Consider the following 15,679-nt stretch of genomic DNA (forward strand, 5'->3'; position numbering starts at 1 on the left):
ACTTATATGCAGAATTCATCATGCGAAAGGCTGGGCTGGATGAATCCCTAGCTGGAATTAAGATTGCTGGAAGAAATATCAACAACCTCAGATATGCAGATGACACAACCTTGATGGCAGAAAGTGAGGAGGAATTAAAGAACCTTTTATTGAGGGTGAAAGAGGAGAGCGCAAAATATGGTCTGAAGCTCAACATCAAAAAAACGAAGACCATGGCCACTGGTCCCATCACCTCCTGGCAAATAGAAGGGGAGGAAATGGAGGCAGTGAGAGATTTTACTTTCTTGGGCTCCATGATCACTGTAGATGGTGATAGCAGCCACGAAATTAAGAGACGCCTGCTTCTTGGGAGGAAAGCAATGACAAACCTTGACTGCATTTTAAAAAGTAGAGACATCACCTTGCCAACAAAGGTCCGTATAGTAAAAGCTATGGTTTTCCCAGTAGTGATGTATGGAAGTGAGAGCTGGACCATAAAGAAGGCTGATCGCCGAAGAATTGACGCTTTTGAATTATGGTGCTGGAGGAAACTCTTGAGAGTCCCATGGACTGCAAGAAGATCAAATGCATCCATTCTTAAGGAAATCTTAAGTGGAATTTGCTGCCATGGAGTGTGGTGGAGTCTCCTTCTTTGGAGGTCTTTAAGCAGAGGCTTGACAACCATATGTCAGGAGTGCTCTGATGGTGTTTCCTGCTTGGCAGGGGGTTGGACTCGATGGCCCTTGTGGTCTCTTCCAACTCTATGATTCTATGATTCTATGAAATCAGCCCTGAGTGCTCACTGGAAGGACAGATCGTGAAGCTGAGGCTCCAATACTTTGGCCACCTCATGAGAAGAGAAGACTCACTGGAAAAGACCCTGATGTTGGGAAAGATGGAGGGCCCAAGGAGAAGGGGACGGCAGAGGACGAGATGGTTAGACAGTGTTCTTGAAGCTACAAACATGAATCTGACCAAACTGCGGGTGGCAGTGGAAGACAGGAGTGCCTGGCGTGCTCTGGTCCATGGGGTCACGAAGAGTCGGACACGACTGAACGACTAAACAACAACAACAACAACAAGAAACCACACTTAGCAACATTGAAGCACATCAAGATAGCAAACCACTGATTGTTCCCAAGCTAACCATAGTTTCCTGGTCTGCTCACACTGTGGTGGAAATGTGTTCAATTGGAGAAGGGAATGCTTTTGCACCCTAATATTCTGCTTCCAAAAATCTGTATTAGCTTGAACATAGTTACAGAAGAGGCAGAATGACCTCCACGAATCTCAAAGAGATGCTCCTTCCATACAGATCAGAGATAGGGAGGGTGGATAATCTGTCCAATTAGTTTTAAAGATTAACTTTTTATGCAATCTCCTTCTGTTTACTTTACTGTCCTGATCAAAGGGTAGTTTATTGTACAGGCCAACTTAAACGGTTAACTTGACAAGTTTCTGAAAATGTCACGTCACTGCTGATGTGTAATGGACAACATGGCAGTAATTATGTAACAAATAGGACTTCTGCTGTTTGTGAGAAGGCATATAGTAACAGCTGTGCAAACCCTGTGACTATTACAGTTCCCATCACTGTATGGGGCTGTCCTTTACTGCAGTAAAGTCAATTTAAAAAGGGTATTGTCTTGCCTGAATATTGGTTGAGTTTTTATTCATTTAGTTCTCTACCAGGAGACAAACTTAGAGTGTTTGTGGTACAATGTCAACAGTTCTAAACACTGATGTTTTAAGGTTTTATTTGTGGTTTTAGATATGTATTTGCCATCTTGTGAATTCCTGCACATAAGTGCTGGCCTGTCCACTTTATCACTGTTGACTCTTCACTGGTGAAGGCATTTCCACCAAGCAACCCAAAATAAGCAAAGTGACTGGACTTTGAGAGTATTTATATACATGGGCTTTATGCTTTATGTGGGTGAGTGTCCAGGAGGTTGTATCTAGCTAAGCCATCCTCAGAGTAGACTCACTGGAATGGCCTTAGCTCTGCATGCAGAAGGTCCCAGGTTCCATCCCTGGAGTCTCCAAGTACGGCTGTGGGAGACTCCTTGACTGAGATCCTGGAGAAGCTGCTACCAGTCAGTGCAGACGATATGGAGCCAGACTGACCACTGGGTCTGACTCAGCATGAATGAGCTTCTCCCTAATTGCACAAGTCACTTATGCAGACAGCACTGGTATGACGTCTTCTGGGGACTGCAGAATATTCCAAAGCAAAAGCTTGAGTTATGTCCCAGCAGAGATATGATTTCTGACTGCTGCTCATTTCTTTGCTTTACTGTCATTTCGAGTCTTCTGTCTCTTCCCCCCTCGTCACACTCACCTCTCCACAGGACTCATGTGCGTTATCGATGGGAAAGGTCTATTAAAATGACATCTACCTCCAGGATGAGAAAACACCCATGACAACTGAAGTAGCTTTTAAAAGCTATTACATGCACACACCCCTTCACTACTGTCAAAAAAGGAAGTCCAGGAGATTATGACTGACTGATGAGTATTCATTTAAAATCCAGCTACAATTCCAGAGGCAGACACATGACCACAGCAATGGCATCTGGGAGGTCTTAAAAATTAACCAACTTGGCGGACTGCTTAAGGATTTTCCTGCATGTTGTAGCAAACATAATGCGCTATGCTAAAGGCTGTGTGATTTTTAATTGCACCTTCACTGGTTATTTAAGAGTATTTTATTATCATAGAATCACAGAATCATAGAATCATAGAGTTGGAAGAGACCACAAGGGCCATCGAGTCCAACCCCCTGACAAGCAGGAAACACCATCAGAGCACTCCTGACATATGGTTGTCAAGCCTCCGCTTAAAGACCTCCAAAGAAGGAGACTCCACCACACTCCTTGGCAGCAAATTCCACTGTCGAACAGCTCTTACTGTCAGGAAGTTCTTCCTAATGTTTAGGTGGAATCTTCTTTCTTGTAGTTTGGATCCATTGCTCCATGTCCGCTTCTCTGGAGCAGCAGAAAACAACTTTTCTCCCTCCTCTATGTGACATCCTTTTATATATTTGAACATGGCTATCATATCACCCCTTAACCTCCTCTTCTCCAGGCTAAACATGCCCAGCTCCCTTAGCCGTTCCTCATAAGGCATCGTTTCCAGGCCTTTGACCATTTTGGTTGCCCTCCTCTGGACACGTTCCAGTTTGTCAGTGTCCTTCTTGAACTGTGGTGCCCAGAACTGGACACAGTACTCCAGGTGGGGTCTGACCAGAGCAGAATACAGTGGCACTATAACTTCCCTTGATCTAGATGCTATACTCCTATTGATGCAGCCCAGAATTGCATTGGCTTTTTTAGCTGCCGCGTCACACTGTTGGCTCATGTCAAGTTTGTGGTCAACCAAGACTCCTAGATCCTTTTCACATGCACTGCTCTCAAGCCAGGTGTCACCCATCTTGTATTTGTGCCTCTCATTTTTTTTTGCCCAAGTGCAATACTTTACATTTCTCCCTGTTAAAATTCATCTTGTTTGTTTTGGCCCAGTTCTCTAATCTGTCAAGGTCATTTTGAAGTGTGATCCTCTCCTCTGGGGTGGACAATTGTATTGCAATTTGCATTCCACTGAATTAAAAGTGTAATACAATGCAATAAAATAAAAAATATAAAAGAAGGAACAAAAATACAATTAAAAATCACTATAGTTAATGTGGGCATGCCCAGTATTTGAAATTTGCCAGGTGCAAATTTCAGCCACTTGTGACCAAGTGAAGATGCCTCGGCGCCAAATGTCTCCACCATCTGGAAGTGCCTGCCTGGGCATCCTTCGATCTTGACTGTTTTCACACACTAGCAGCACATCCTATAGAATTCTCTTTGTTATATTTTATCTGCACAATCAGAATGAATTTCAGGAACCAAAAGGTCCTATGGAAAAATACAAATTTCGAGCCATCCAGCCCCAAAATGGCAGCAAGGCATTCTGTTTTGGCAGCAAGGCATTCTGGTTTAAGGAGCCATTTGGAGCCTACCTTATTTATCCGAGTTCCTACCACTGGGCCGCATGCCCTGGGCCACGAACCACCAGTGGCCCAAGGACTACAATCAATCATATATTACAGAGTCACAGATCCATTAAAACAAAACTAAGTAAGAGTATGTTTTAATGATCACATTTTTTTTCTTAAAGCACAATATGATACCAGAGGGGAGGAACATGAAATACAAATGGCAATTAAGAGTGAGTGTACCCCCTTATGAGACATTTAAGCAGAAAAGAGGAACTTGGCCGCTAACTCTGTCATTAACTTGTTTGTATCAGCCAATAAGCTCAGTGGAAGGACAGATCCAATACTTTGGCCCCCTCATGAGAAGAGAAGACTCCCTGGAAAAGACCCTGATGTTGGGAAAGATGGAGGGCACAAGGAGAAGGGGATGACAGAGGTGGGACAGTGTTCTCAAAGCTACCAGCATGAGTTTGACCAAACTGTGGGAGGCAGTGGAAGACAGAAGTGCCTGGTGTGCTCTGGTCCAGGGGGTCACGAAGAGTCGGACACGACTAAACAACAAAAGCAGCCAATAAATATTCCAGATATACCTCCTAGGATGCTTCCGTGGTGTTTCCTCGTAAGGGGCAAAGTGGTCCATTATATTCAAAAGAGGCATGGCCCAGATTAGGAATCCCTAACCTAGAACAGGGTGGGAAAATTCATGGCTCTCCAGATGTAGCTTCCCTGCTACTCCCACCAGCCCTGACTACTGGCCCTGCTGCTTGGAGCCAATCCAGCAACAGCTGGAGGGCCATCGGTTCACCATCCCTGACTGCTAGAGAGCCAGGGATAACGGAGTTGTGCGTGTTTGGTTTTTAAAGGAAAACTCAATTTAAACCACAGGGACATTTGCAAGAGTCAATGGTTTCTGGAAAGCCTCCAATACAGCTTGTTATGCACTCCTGCCTCAAACACCACTGCGAGTATCTCCAGAGGTCCCTGTTGCTTCGTTTTTCTCTTCTTTACAACATGGACCCTGGATTTATTGGTACAGACAAGTTAGGTAGATGCTTTCCATAATAATTAGCTAAGGCTGGGAAGGCTCTCAATTCCTTCAGACTCTCTTGCCCAGGTGTTCGGATTTTTTGTTGTTGTTCCTGGGTGTTGTTTTCTGCTTTCCTCGCCAGGAGCTCTGTGGTGTCTATGAGTCAATCAAATGACCCAGGAAAGTAACATTTTCTCCCTAATCCAGTCTCCCATAATGAACTGACCGGTGCTAATTTGGGATTAAGACATCCAGACGCAGGACTGTTTCAAAGGAGATGGAAATTCCCAGGCTAACACTGCTTGGGGTTCTGCCATGTACCCTGACACCCTAGTTGTAGAAGCTGTTCCAAAGTAGGAACCCCTTTGTTTTCAGGGATTGGGGGAGGAGTGTCAGTGGAAAAGAATTGGGGTCAATGCTTCACTTCCTTTTGGAAACTACAAGGGAACCAAAATATTCACAGAACTTCATCACTGCTGGTGTAATGCTGTCATACAAATCAATTGTGCAGCCTGCATTTGGGATACTGTGAACAGTTCTGGCAACCTCACCTCAAAAAGGACATTGTAGGTTCAGAAAAAGGCAACCAAAATGAATAAGGGGGTGCAGCAAATCCCCCAAGAGGAAAGGTGGCAGCATTTGGAGTTTTCATTTGGAGAACAGGCAAGTTTATAAAATGGTGCATGTTTGTCTTTGTCTGTTGTGGCACTAGAACTTGGGGACACCCAGCGAATCTGAATGATGGAAGATTCAGGACAGAATTTCATGCAGCATAGTTAAACTATGGAACTCATTCCCACAAGAGGCAATGGTGCCCACCAGCTTGGATGGATTTAGAAGAGAATTAGGCAGATTTGTGGAGGATAAGGCTATCAACGGCCACTAGCCATGATGGCCATGCTCAGCGCTATTTTTCTAGAAAAAGAGGTGCCAGAGGTGGACACCTCCCTCATTTTCTTAGAATGGCAATGTCACCCACCCGAGAGGTGCCAGAACTTAGATCTGGCGAGTTCTGGCTGAAAAAAGGCCGGCAATGCTGCTGAATACAGTTGCTGGAAATCGCAGGAGGGGAGAGGGCTCTTATGCTCAAGCCCTGCTTGAAGGTTTCCCACGGGGACATATAGTTGGCCACCATGAGAAGAGGATGTCAGGCTAGATGGGTCATTGGCTCACTCTGCTCCTAGCCACTCATTGAATCTTAACGGTATCCCCACTAGTATAAAAAGGGAAGTCCCATTAGTATAAAAATTCAGAGGCAGAGCATTTGCCTTGCAGGCGGAAGCGAGTCTACCCTATTGTGTCAAACAGGTCTTACTCTCAGTGTCTAGGATTGTAGCTTTAGAACAGCCTTCCCCAACCTGGTTCTCTCCAGACGTTTTAGACTATAATGTCCATCAGCAAGTGAGCTGGCTAGGGCTGATGGGAGTTGTACTCCAATAGATCAGGAGAGCACTAGGCTGAGGAAAGCATCCTTTAGAAAGAAGGTCAGGGAAAGCTAGCAACTAACATGAGAATACAGGTATGGTATGATACCTGGAAGATCTGTTGAAAAGGAGGCCCAAGGATGTAGCTCTTTTGTGTTTTATCTCTGCCTGATCTCAGCAGAAAGAACTTTGGCTAATCCCTCACCAGCTGGTGGCTGTTAGACTGACAGCACAAAAGAAACCAAGCACAAGTTCATCTAACAGGTGTGAGGAGGAGGGAAGAGAATGATGTTCACACCCAGGTTTCCTTTTTTAGCACACACAAACTGTAATCACAATAATTGCTCATCAAGAAGACATTATTTCCAGGGGAGGAGGCTATCACTGCAGCTAGTAAGAGGGCTATGCAATTATTTTATTAAAAAGGATGAGTACAGAGACATTAAAACTGTTTTAGGGGTTGTTGTTTTTGGGTCGGGGGAGGAGAGATTCTACAAGAAAAGCAAAAGTCAGCACATAAAGAAAAAAAAAATCCAAAATTCACAGGAGGGCAATACCTGGCCAACCAAAATGTTGCAAGCTCCCTAATTCTCCAGAACTCTTTATCTGGCTAGATATTAAACTAAGCAGCCATGGGGACGGGGCGAGGTGGGGGAATGCTGGATTACTGTTAAAGGCATAAAGCAGGAGTGGGAAACCTTGGGGCTGGGGGCCAAATATGGCTGGCAGTCCTCTGTATCTGGCTCACAACTCTCTCCCCAGGCCACGCTGCTCACTGCCCCTGCTTCACCCCCCCCCCCATGTCCTTATTCCTGGCTGGAATGTGTCCTCTGATAAGGCCACTTATTTGTCTCGATGGAGGTGGCGGGTGTACCTGTGTTTGCCTCCAGGTCACATCTTTTGCTCCACCCACTTTTTGCCTCTGGCAGTTACTGGCATGCGCATGAACACACAGGCAGGATGATGAGCACAGATTAAATCCTGCTGGGAACAGAGTGGTGCTGCCAATGCAGGATTAAACCCTGTCCTCCAAGCCCATCAGCTGATGCCACCATGTGATGTCAGTTGATGGCTGGATGGCCAGGATTGCAGGGAAATGGCCTGGTGGGCCAAACTGGGTCCCAGGGGGGCTGGAAGTTCCCTACTCCTGGTCTGCTCTCACTTGCAGCAGCCCTCCAGGGTCACAGGCAGAGAAGGGCTTCCCCCTTCACCAGAGACCGTTAACTGGAGACAGGAGCCCCATCAGGGAGAGGTCACTGCAGGAGAAGGACCATGAGAAACACCACGGAAGGGGCATCTCTGGGGCCCAGGCTAAATCGACAAGCCAGGAGGTTTAATGTAATCTTGTTATATTTATGTATGTTCTCATACTTGCTATTATGCAGTCATTTTATTATGTTATTGTGAATTTTGTCTTGCAATGGTTGATTTTGAGATGCTTTCCTGCTTCCTTTGCTGCAAGCTGCTTTGAGCATGATACTTTTTTGTGGAAAAGTGACATACAAATACAATTATGAATGAATGAATGAAACAGGCTGAGCCTGGGGTCTTCTCCTATGGAGTAACAGGACCTCCCCCCAATCTGATCTCTGGCCTGCTTCACATGGAAATAAGGGCAGAAGGCAGAAGGAAACATCAACTAGCCTTAGGATTAGACCAGGTTTTGAAACAGTTCCACATTGCAAACCCTCCCTATTTTACAGTAGACAGATCCCCAACCTCACGTTTGCTGATCCACAAGATGGCTTGGCCACCCAGATTCCCAAACTGGATCTCTCTCTGTCTTACAAAGAGTCAGGTTTGGGGTAAGGGCAAGGAAGCTGGAACAGTTCAACAAGCCTGGAGCCTCGCCTATAAAAGTCTACCAAGCACATGGATGGAATAAAAGAAGGATCCAGGGTCTAGAATGAGCACCGTTAAGATTCTTTCTTTCTAAAGGGATTTTCAGATGCATGCAGCCCTGCAAGGAGAGAAAGGAATGGAATTCCAAAAGGCGCACAGAGAGACAAAGGAAAGGATGGGGGAGACAAACAAGCCTGGGGTCTCATCTTGGAATGAAGACAGTCAGAAGGGTAATGATTTTGAGCCTTCACCATAGATGGCAGTGTGGCGTTAACTGGTGGGAAAGAAATTTGAGAAAGACAACACACAACCGGTTTCACATAAATCTGTGCTTAGACCTGATGGTTCAGATAGCATGCAACAGAATGAATATTAAGGACATGTGTCTGGCAGCCACACAACCACCTCATGTTTACCCTGCCTATACTAGGATAATCACAGTTGTATATGCTTTTTAAAAATCAAATTGTTAATTACTGCAATCAAGTATTTTTTTAAAAGCATCTGAGGCACTGTTTGGAATGGGAACAAATGCCCTTATCAGCAACACTGCTTATCATCGCAGTTCAGGCTTTTCTTTTCATTTTTAATGACTGCACATATTTAGAAATTTCAAGTACCAGAAGATGCCAAACTTAAACCCAAACCCAGTTCAGGAGTGAGAAGTCACCTTGCTTCTTAGAGCAAAGATTTAAAATATACTAAATTCGCAGATGATTCTCAAAAATCAGAACTCTGCTCATAAGCGCACCTCAGTGGCTTTATCAACACAGCGGCTTTCAGGTCTGATTAGAGACCTAAAAGAAATAAGGAAAGATTTGAACACACAGAGAGAGATGGAGAGAAAAGAACCCCCTGGATAAAAAGCCACAGAGTAGCTGTTTTTGAGAAAGGTTTCTGAAAAGAAACCATTTTTTTGCAGAAGAACTTGGTCCTATTTGTATGTGACTGAAAGCAACTAGGATTCCTCCAAAAGGCAGCAGAGATCGTCTCCTGGATTTATCCACAAAGCACAGGCCTTCCTTCCACAGCTGTCACAAACAAAGCTGCCCGTAAGCCACGCGACTTGGGTGAACCACAAGCTTTATTGAATGCTCTGCTGAAGATAAGCCACACAGCCTGCACATCCCTTTGTTCCAAATAGCCATTTTAGGATGGATCTCTGCTGTGCCTCTTAGCCCTGTATCATGCACCCACACACCCTTCCCTCCTTTGTGCCTCCCCCCCCCCATGCACACACAAAGAAGCTCTGTGCTGTATATGCTTGTCCCAAATTCATATGCAGCTCAAGTCTCTGAGTATCTAGGACTCAGTGGTTTCCTTGGTTCACAGCTGATCTGTGCATGTTGTGCTTGTGATCCCAAGGCATTTCACACTTCAGAGCAACTCAGGATATACCCCAGACAATCTCCTGCTACAGCTTTCTCCCTGGGTCTCCAGTCAAAAAACTAGAAGATATTTTATATCAGTGACCAAGACCAGTCATGCAAAAGCATAAACAGGCAGCCAATGCAAAGGACCCTGGAACAAAGAACGCAGAGACATAAAATTCAATTACTGGGAGAGACCCCTGAACCTCAGGAAAGTTTATCCCATCAGTCTCCAGAAATTGGATTAGTGGACAGCCCCAGAGTTGTTTAAACTATTTAAAATAGGTCTTTTGTATGCTAAACAGGGGCTGTTTTTGAATTGCAAATACCAAGCAAATCATTATCTCAGTTCCTGAGATGGACAAGGCTCCTGGATTAACAAGCAGCAGCTGCTCATGTCCTTCCAGGTGCAATGTTTGTAGTTGGGCTGAGAAAAAGAAGAAATTAGGGGACGCAAATAAAGCTGAAACTCAATGAGAAATAAAAAACACCTCTGGCAGTAAGTGAAAAGAATGAACTCTGCATATTTCATGTTTTACAAAGGAAGGTGTGGGCCTCCCTTGCCTTACTGCCCCTACTCGATCCCAAACATGCCGGGCGCTAGATGTGGTGCTCCCACTGGCGAGGGAGGTGGGTGGGCATGGAAAAATGCAGTCGCTGGAGCAAAGAAGTGCAGCATGAACTTTCAAAGCCAATGAGAGGTCTTGCACGGCTCAGCAGAGTCTACCTTCCTCAAACACAACCAACATCAACAGATGGAGAAAGCACATAGAGAAGTTGCAAGAGCACCTTGACTCTGAAAGGGCTGTTCATCTGTCTCTCTCACACACACCCTCACACAATTTTTATGACACATTCAACCATCCTTGTGCTAGACAGCACTGTCTACAAAGAGGCGAATTCATACTGAACTGAAAATGCTATTTTGGACACAGGACCAAAAGCAAGATATCTAGCTGGGTGGGAGGGCAGAACTGGCTCAGAGGAAGGGCAGTGATCTTACAGCAGAAAAGATAAGGCCCAGTAATCCCTTAGGTGTCTGGGGCTTTGAGCCTGCTTGGTAACATCATCTCACTGAACAATGGGGAATCTGTGGACCTTCAGACTTTGTTGGCCTACAAATTCCATCATCCATGCTGGCTGGGAATCATAGGAGTTGGGATTCCAATAACATCCAGAGGGCCACATGCCTGAGATCTAGGATCTCTTGTGTGAACAGGCCTAAAATCAAGAGATAGGTACCACCACTTGCTAAATCAGTTTTCTCCAGCACGGAGCCCTGCATATATTTTGGGCAACAGCCCCCATCAATCCCAGCCATGTTGATGGGATTTGGAGTCCAGCAACATCTGGAAGGCACCCTAAATAGTTGGGTATTGTTTTCATTGTTAGCTCAGTCTTAAGTACTAGCCAATGGGCGATAAAGGATGGATTTCGGGTAAAGGCAGAGGACTTTGCTTACCCAAATAAATGAAATCAACTTCAAAACGAAACAAAAACCCGTGTTACACTTGAATAACCCGCATTCATGGTTCCTGCTAATTGCAGAGGGTGGAAGAACAGAGCAAAAAAAAAAGAGGATCTTTAAGGTTCCCAAGCGCAAATTGGACAGCTGTAATGTGCAGAGATGGTAACAGATTACTATAAAATTGCTCTTGAATGGGCAATGGGGGAGGGCTGAAGGAATTGCCAGATCATAATGTCTGGAAGGGGGAAAGATACCTGGGAAATATTGGAATGCTTTTATTACTGTGCTAGAACACTGGAGTGAGAATTGAAAGGGTTGGAGAGATTACATGTTCTATGGAGCGAAAGATTCTCTCTCCAGAAAGGAGAAATGAGGCGAGGGGAGATGTATATAGGTCCATAGGTTTTTTTAGAGTCAAGCAGTTTTCTGTTTGCAAAGGATGGGATGAAACCAAGAGGAAATCTAGATCCCAGTGTATTTTTAAGAAGCCAGTGCTAGAACACCAGATCCTAACCCAGTTTCCTCAAAAAGAAATGTTGATTGGGAATTCTTTCCAGGCAGGCATCTCCTGGAAGGTTCCACTGGAACCAAGGGAACTATTTCCCCCCAAATCAGGTGTGCTTGGGATTGTGAGACCAAGTTGGACTCTTCAGGGTTTTTACTCAAAAACTGGGCAACAGGAAGATCACAAGGGCTCTCCCTGGAGATAAGGAGAGTGGAGGATAGCAGGCCTCAATTCTGTGCGTGTTTACTGCAATGTAAACCAGGGTCTTATTCCCATAGGAACATAATAAGAGCCTCTTGGATCAGGCAAATGGCCCCTATAGCCCAGTATCCTGTTCTCACAGTGTCCCCACAGGGAATGTTGAGCCAGATGAGCCCTTGGCCTGATCCAGCTGGCTCTTGTGAGGTTCTCATGGGAAGACGACCCTGGTTTCCTTTAGAGTAAACATGCACAGGATTGAGGTCTGCCATCCTCCACTCACTTTATATCCATGGAGAGCTCTGGTTCTTACGGGACGCCAGAGAAGGCCAATTGCTCATTTAGCCCATCAGGGCCGGCTGGGCTGCTGAACCAGACGGGGCATGGGCCTGATCCAGGGGGGTGTTGTTCTGAACGTAGTAAGGTGACGCGCCCGCCACCCCAGATGGGCCCGCTCCATCCGTAGGGATCTCCCTGCTTTGTCCCCCGCCCCGCCTGTGTCTCACCTGGTGGGGCGCAGCTTGGCGTCCTTTTTGCTGTCCACCACGGCCGGGACGCAGTTGGTCAGCTCGGTCCAGTCGGCGTGGAGCCCGCAGCTCCAGCCAGTGGAGAAGCGGGAGAAGAGCCAGGTCTCTCGCTTGCCCGGCCGGAGGCAGGTGCACTTTTTCTGCCCGGCCTTGCACTCGCAAGGTTGCTCCAGCTGGATGTTGCGCACCAGGTGGCGCCCGAAGGTGGTGCCGCCCGTCTTCTGGATGTGCAGGAAAACGATCAGATCGTCGCCAGCGATGTGGAAGTCCACGCGGCGCAGCAGGTCGGCTTCCGAGAAGTTCAGGCGCGGCACGAAGCGCGGAGGGCTCTCGTCCTCCGCCCTGTAAGGGTCCCCTCCCTGGCCGGCCTGGCGCGCCAGCAGGGCGGACGGGGCGGCCTCGGCCAGGCGCTGCCGCAGCTGGCACTCGCTACCCGGGCACACGTACTGCAGCACCAGCCCCCCGAAGAGCAGCAGCATCACCAGCGCCGCCAGCCCCCGGTGCCAGCGCTCCTCCATGGCCGGGGCGGGCGCATCGCCGCCGCCCGACGGCCCCGGTCACCGCCCCGCCAGCGTCGTCGCCGCCGTCCTCCTTCTCGCCGCTGCCTCCATACCGGTGCGCACCGAAAAACAGCTCCCTCCACCTTCTCCTGCCGCCGACGCCGTCGCTCTGCCTGCCCGCTGCGGCTCCAGCGCCCGCCCCCGGCCCGCCCCTCGACGGCTGCAGTCCCCGCCTCAGGAGCGGCCTCTCCACTCAGAAGAAGCCTTTGTCTTTTCTGCCGGAGCGCCCGCGCCTCGCTTGCCTCCTCCTCCTCCTCGGAAAGGCAGCCGGACCCACCCCGAGCGCAGCCGGACCCCGGCAGGAGCAGAGACCGGCTTAGTGGCCCGATCCTCCACTCCAAAGACGCGTCTCGCTCTCCTGGTTGCTGGCGCGGTTTCTCCCTGTCGCTCCTAGAAAGAGGCGCCGCTGAAAGATTCACACGTCCTGGGGGGACCTGGGCACTGTCGCTCTTCCACGCAGCTTTCTTTGGCTCCCCCGTCCAGTTTGGGAGCCTCTAAGGCCGTCTCCTTTCCCTAGAGCCATCATTTATTTCCCTCTCACACACGCGCGCACATATAATGCCTGCCTTCCATGTTTCCACCCTCTGGGTTGGCAATGGCTTTTCCCAACCTGGTGCCCTCCATGAGTTTCTGGGACTCCCATTCCCATCATCCCTGACGAGGCAGGCACTGTGATCTGAAGAACACCAGCCTAGGACTGAAGGCCAGTCTCAGGGATCACACCAGAATACATTCAGCACGGGGAAATGGCCTCTCTTAGTAGGTGAAGAAATTGACAGCACCAGCTTTCATCAGAAGGTCTCAAAGTTTAAAATTCAGAATTGAAAATGTATGGGTTAAGAACACTAGACGCTACCAGGAAGCCCAAAAGCAAACCACGAGGGCAATAGTTGCAAGTGTGTCACCAGCATAATGGAGACTAGGGCTGTGTGTAACAACACTCAGATGTACACTGCCTCTGGATATGGAGGTTCTATTAATCAGGGCTAATAAGAACATAAGGAAAGCCTGGTTGCTGGATCAGACCAAAGGCCTATCTAGTCCCATTTATCACAGAGGCCAAGCAGGTACTTAATAGAAGCCTGCTGGTAGGACATCGTTACTGCTATTATAGAGTTGGAAGGGACCCCTAGGGGTCATCTAGTCCAACCCCCTGCAATGTACTTCATTTTATGCCACCTTTCCATTACAGGTGGCACCATGGGTCAGCGCATCTGGTTGTCCACCAGAAGGCTGGTGGTTCATTTGGTGGGGAGAGAGACTGTACTCCTATTATATCTCCTCACACTTTTCCAACATATATTTTGAAAGTGAGCCAAGATGAAGGGCATATTGCTAACCTCTCCCACTCCCCCCCCCCAAAAGTATCCAAGGCATGGAACCCATCAAGTTGATTTGATTCCATTTGAGTTCCATTCCTACCCAGAATAAATGTGTCATTTGAAGGAGCTGTGTTGTGAAATGTTCAGTTTGCAATAGGCTGTGTACGTATTTCCATTCCAGTGTTTCAAGCAATCTGAAGGGGGGGGGGGATGAGTATATTCAATCCTCTTGTTTTTGCTTTAACTATGATATGTTTACTTTAAAAATTAATAGACACATAAAGCAAGGAGGGAGGAGTCCTACACATTGACTGCTAATTCATTGTGGGAATCAGAGGTCATCTAATTTTGATGTGAAATTAATACATACCATAAAAGACGTGATGCATACAGGGGATGGCACTCCCTGACAAACCATTAGCAGGAACGAGCTAAAATAAGCAATGATCAGTCCTTCACAGTTGAGGTATCATTGCCCATCTTCCTGCATCAAGCCAGTTGCCGCTTACCAAGCTGAATGTGGGAAATGGATGTGCACTTTCCATTTAGGCTGGAATTGTGCCTGTCAGATCTGACCAGTCTTTCCACCACCTGCCGCTACCTGGTGCCTTCTGCATGCAAAGCAGATATTCTGCTGTTGAATGAAGCCCACCCCCTTCTTTCCATGCTTCCGTGCTTCAAGAAATATATTAGCATGACTTCATTCAGCATTCACAGGGGCCCCCATTCCTGACCTCGAAGCATCAAGGCTGCTTCCCTGCACCCCTTCCGGACCCAGGAGCCTGGTGGGGGGCAAACGCTGCAAGAGGGTGGCTGATCTTTGAGTGAAGGGCTCCGGCAGGGAAGGCTGCCCAGATTGCTGCAATGTGATACATGTAATGTGATATAATGAAAGATAGGCAGAAGGCACATTTGGCACACACACACACACACACACACACACACAGAGACCCTCCTAGTGTCCCTATTTTCCAGGGATGTCCCTGATTTAGAGAAGCCTTCTAGGGCTGCCATACGTTTGGACTGTCAAAATGGCATCCAGTCGGATTTTTGCCGAATCAGTAAAAAAAAGTCTGGTGAAACCAGGACATTTGGCAACCAGGGCGATTTTTAAAAGAAAAATGCTGTAAAAAGCCAAAAAAGGAGCCCACACTGAGAGCCAGTGTGGTGTAGTGGTTAAGAGCGGTAGACTCGTAATCTGGTGAACCGGGTTCGCATCCCCGCTCCTCCACCTGCAGCTGCTGGGTGACCTTGGGCCAGTGACACTTCTCTGAAGTCTCTCAGCCCCACTCACCTCACAGAGTGTTTGTTGTGGGGGAGGAAGGGAAAGGAGAATGTTAGCCGCTTTGGGAAACCCAGCCAGATGGGCAGGGGATAAATACTCTTATTCTTATTAAACAGCATGTCCCTATTTTCATTGGAGAAATGTTGGAGGGTTATGTATAATGTTTTCGCCTGGTGCTCAAAGATATGCA

General features: G+C 47.3%; 1 protein-coding gene across 1 annotated transcript in view; it reads right to left on the reverse strand.

Moving 5' to 3' along the window:
- The window catches only part of HS6ST2 (heparan sulfate 6-O-sulfotransferase 2), a 143,455-nt gene extending 129,952 nt beyond the window's left edge, over positions 1-13,503 (reverse strand). Inside the window, exon 1 of the mRNA XM_083422663.1 lies at positions 12,302-13,503. Within this exon, the coding sequence (XP_083278789.1) occupies positions 12,302-12,840 (539 nt within the window). The 5' untranslated portion in view covers positions 12,841-13,503. The remainder of the gene's footprint in view (positions 1-12,301) is intronic.
- Between the last annotated feature and the right edge of the window lie 2,176 nt (positions 13,504-15,679).

Source organism: Podarcis tiliguerta, assembly GCF_965153285.1.
Source record: "Podarcis tiliguerta genome assembly, chromosome: Z".
In the NCBI taxonomy this organism is placed as follows: domain Eukaryota; kingdom Metazoa; phylum Chordata; class Lepidosauria; order Squamata; family Lacertidae; genus Podarcis; species Podarcis tiliguerta.